The sequence below is a fragment of the Tigriopus californicus genome, chromosome 10 (assembly GCF_007210705.1).
Source record: "Tigriopus californicus strain San Diego chromosome 10, Tcal_SD_v2.1, whole genome shotgun sequence".
NCBI lineage: Eukaryota > Metazoa > Arthropoda > Copepoda > Harpacticoida > Harpacticidae > Tigriopus > Tigriopus californicus.
The window spans coordinates 15,698,090-15,698,971 of NC_081449.1; the positions used below are offsets into that span (position 1 = coordinate 15,698,090).

Below are 882 nucleotides of genomic sequence, written 5' to 3' on the forward strand. Positions count from 1 at the left end.
CGCCACCTCCGCCGGAGGCTCCTCCAGCGCTACCCGTCGTCGTGCTTCGTCCGCCCAACTCAGTCAGGGCGTGGTCATCTCCTCGACGCAGGAATTTATGGACACGATCGAGGAGCCCGAAAGCGTGGAGGTCATCCTAGCTAAGCTGGTCACGGTCGACGAGTTCCCGCTGAGTTCCGTCATCCGGAGTGACTTTGTGCGCGAAGTCCTGGCCGCCAAGCACCTCCATCTGCCTACTCACGACGATGAATTGGCCCTGATCCTCATCCAACACGCCCACCATCTCCGCAGCCAGGCTATGGAAGAGTTGGCCGATTTGGCCCGCATCCACATGAAGTTCAGCTTGTCGCTGAGCGAGTGGCAATCCGGCGGCGGACAGCGGTATTTCGGCGTCAATTGCCACGGCCACGGCATGTCCTACAGTTTGGGCATGATCCGCCTGGTGCCCGATATGCGGTCTGAAGCCGTTTGGACGGCTGTTCGGCGGAAAGTCCGCGAGTTTGGCCTGGATGCCCATCGGGATATCGTGGCCGCCACCACGGATGAATTGTCATTGGGTCCTGACCATCAGTCGTGTCTCGCGCACGGCATTCATCAAGCCGTGTTGAAAGTGCTCTACCCGTCCTGCCCCTCCTCGCCCTCTGCCACCGCCACCGAAAGTGAGCCTCAGCCCCATCCGTCGGCCCAGTACCCTGCCCAAGACAGGTCTGATATGGCGGAAGAGGGTCCGAAATTGGTGGCCGTCATCGGCCAACTCATTGATCGCACCCATGCCGCCCTTCACGATTATATGTCCTCCGAATGTCAGATCGACCCCGTGGTCGAACAGGGCCTAGATCAGGTGCTACTTTTGAGCTGGTACACGCCTTGGACCGGTCTGCT

General features: G+C 60.2%; 1 protein-coding gene across 1 annotated transcript in view; it reads left to right on the forward strand.

Moving 5' to 3' along the window:
• LOC131888961 (uncharacterized) overlaps positions 1-882 on the forward strand; it is a 2,452-nt gene that overhangs the window by 279 nt on the left and 1,291 nt on the right. The window contains exon 2 of the mRNA XM_059237931.1: positions 7-841. Within this exon, the coding sequence (XP_059093914.1) occupies positions 7-841 (835 nt within the window). The remainder of the gene's footprint in view (positions 1-6; positions 842-882) is intronic.